The sequence below is a fragment of the Rhinopithecus bieti genome, unplaced genomic scaffold (genome assembly GCF_001698545.2).
Source record: "Rhinopithecus bieti isolate Rb0 unplaced genomic scaffold, ASM169854v2 repeat_22332, whole genome shotgun sequence".
Classification (NCBI taxonomy): Eukaryota; Metazoa; Chordata; class Mammalia; order Primates; family Cercopithecidae; genus Rhinopithecus; species Rhinopithecus bieti.
In genome coordinates, this window is record NW_016836983.1 from 1 (window position 1) to 3,197 (window position 3,197).

The window sequence follows — 3,197 nt, forward strand, 5'->3', positions numbered from 1 at the left end:
CAGCTCTCTCAGAGGATGTGTCACCATTACCATTCAGTTATTCAGAGTTAAATCCAGGTACTAAGAGGGCTCATCTAACTTTTGGTTTATATGAAGGTGTTTTTTTCTGAATAGTTGTTAAATTGGTGTCCCTGCAGCAGGGGGACAATTGGCAGAGTCTTCTATTCTACCATCTTGCTCTGCCTCTCAGAAAAATTCCTACAAAATTAATCTGTGGAAGTCCTAAAACTCAGTATTTCAGAATTTAATGTATTTGGAGATAGGATCTTTAATGAGGGAATTAATATGCTTGTAGATTTTTATTTATCTAATTTATCATTTACTTATTTATTTATTGAAGTAGCACCATTTAACAAACCTTCCTGGTCTTCCAACCTCTAGTTATTCTACCACCAATGAAGTCCTCTCTCTATACCTGACAATTCTTCTTGAATTATCACTTCAGTCATGAAATCAACCTGCGTATTTGAGAATAGATGTGGACTCCTTAGACCCTAATTATGTAAATCCTTTCATGGTACCAAATATTCCAGCCATCTCTAGATTTGCAATGCAGTTATTTCTTTAACACAAACGAGGTCCATGGTAACATGTAGGATATGGCTGAAATCTTTATCTGCTTAACTTGTCATAAGAAAGGCCATTACATGTTTGTAAGTGCAACAGGCATGATATGTAAATGAGGCTTTAAAAAATATCCAGGAAAAAGCAAGCTCTGAAATGTTGTAATCATTCCAACCCCAACCATTCAGACATAGACTGTGGAATGAACAAATGCAGAAGACAGCACAGTGGGGAAAACATGTTATTTTTATTATTTCAGGCCCTGGAGACTGGGGGTGGGTAAAGTACTAAAGGTCACCGATGCAAATTCAGTAGAGAAGAGAGGGTTTGAACTGAGTTGGAGATGTGTTCCAGTTTAATTTTTGATTCTGTAGTAATTGCAGGATCACTTCTATACATCCATTTCCCAGTGCCTCTAGTTTTTGAACTTGCAGACAAAGGAAAACTTTTCTTCACAAGACACATCCTTCCATCCCTTGAATCCTAAGACACAATGAGAAGAGTCAGAATAAGGGGTTTGAAAGGAGTGTGGCCCCTCTCTGAATCTAGGACTCGGGACAAGAAACAAGATAAAACACTTCACCATTTCCTGGATAAGGATCTCACCTCATCTCTACCTCAGTTCCTACATTCATCCCCAGAACTAAGCAGGAGGGAATGGTAAACAAATGGATGGATTCTCTGCCTTTTACCTGAGCTCGAAGTCAGGCTCACACAGTAGCCAGGATTGATACTGCTTGGGGATCCAATGACCCAGGATTTGTAGGAGACCAGGGACCCACTGCTCCAGTGCCAGCGGCGGTTCTAGATGGAGAAAGGCCAGAAGAGGGAAAGAGGTGACTTGGAAAGAGAAATACCTGGCCTGTGTGTACACTCAGTAACAGGCCAAACATAAGGTAAGAATAAACCTTATTGTTCCCATGAATAGAACATTTTTTCCTCTGCTTTTGCTTTAAGCTTCTCCTTTCCTGGAATGTCCAATTCTCTCCCACTCTCACACAAAATGACAAATGTTCTGAAGTTGGTACAAAATAAATAAATAAATAAAAGCTCATTATAGAATGTGGTTTCTTATTTTTCTCTCCTGAGACCCATGACCCTCATATTCACCATGCCACCGGTTGCCCATTAGTTGTTGGTATATTGTTTAGTATAACACCAGGCTCCCAAATGCCATAAGTAGGTTGCCCTCCACTAGTATCTTTTTGTATATAGTCTACAAAAGGATATTGTTCAAGAAAGACAAAATAAAATGGGTAAGAGGTGGTATATAAAGATGCTTTCCTAGAAGTAGATAGAGTTTATGCATTAATGAATGCCCAGGACACTTAGAATATCCAGTTTCCACTCATCTCTCCTACTACCTACACTGAATCTCACTACCTCATACATCATAGGATCTCTAAAGAAGTCCCTTTTATTAAAAATAAGAAAGGATAAAAGCTGGTTCTAGACTTCCCAAAGCTTAGACTTCCCTCTTTCTTCTCAAAATTGATAATCAAGAGATAAAAGAGGCTGCAGACTGACCTTTTTGGGGTCATAGAGGCCAATCCAGACATTGCCATCATCAGTGCTAGTTTCCTTAATCAGTGAGGCCACAAAGGCACCCTCTGCCTCAGTGAGCACAGACACCAGGTTGCCTGAATTCATATTCTGGCAGTAGAGCTATTGAAGAAGCAAATGGAACACTCAGTGGAGGAGGAAAGTGTGGGGGATATACTGAGCCTTGCCAGAGGATCTGTCAGTAAAAGGACAGCACAGAAATGTCCCTGATGATACTGTCACTGACCACCGGCATCTCTGTGCTGAATGATGGGACAAAGTAGATTGGAAAGTTTTGGGCTGATGACCAGATAGGGAGGGGACTAGTCTCATCTCATATCAGCCACTGAACACACTGGAGAGTGGCAGCTTCCCCTCCCTTCATGAGCCTCTCTTCCCACACTGCTCTCCTCACTCACATCTGCATCAACCCAGGTCTCAAGGTCTTCATTAAAGTAGTAGCAGTAGGAGCCATAGGCATTGGTGCCTTCTGGGCAGCTGATCCGGGCCTTGGGCGAGTCGGTCTGGACCTCTTGGCCTGGAAAAGAGAGACAATTAAGAAAGACCCTCAGAGCACGGCAAAGGCTGGATGGTGAGGTAGGAGCTTCTGAGGATTCTTTATAGGAATAGAAGGATGCTATAGGTCATGAAGTGATTGGTCACTACTGCCCTCCTGAATCTTACCTATAGTCTCTCAAGATGTCTTTGCTCAAGACAAGAGCACACAATGAATAGGCTCATGAAATGTGTCCCCATTGTCCCTTTTACATGTGGGGCTCAGGTTTTTCTGTCTCGAAGTACTCAGGCTTCTGCCTGTCTCAAGCTTGTCTGGTTTCTCTACACACAAATCTTCCCTCAGTTCACCATTCCACTAATGACTGTCTACATACAGACATCCCCAAAACCCCCATCATGAGTAGTGTTACTATGATAAACCAATGCCACCTGCAGTGCTCACTGATAAAGGGTCATTCTAAGTTCCATCTCTAACTCCCTAATGAGGTGAGGATGTTTTTGAATGGGATGAAATCAGCAATAAAGGTCACTGAACAACAGAAAATAACCCTTGATGTTGACTCTGCTTTTCTCAT

The 3,197-nt window shown here is 41.8% G+C and overlaps 1 protein-coding gene across 1 annotated transcript; it reads right to left on the reverse strand.

The window, feature by feature from the left end:
* Positions 1 to 358: 358 nt before the first annotated feature.
* LOC108524762 (lithostathine-1-alpha-like) lies at positions 359 to 2,722 on the reverse strand (the record flags this gene model as incomplete). Its single annotated transcript, XM_017865835.1, has 4 exons — positions 359 to 1,047; positions 1,257 to 1,368; positions 2,092 to 2,229; positions 2,526 to 2,722. Coding segments are annotated over 4 exons (515 nt in total), but the record flags the coding sequence as incomplete, so codon positions are not given.
* Between the last annotated feature and the right edge of the window lie 475 nt (positions 2,723 to 3,197).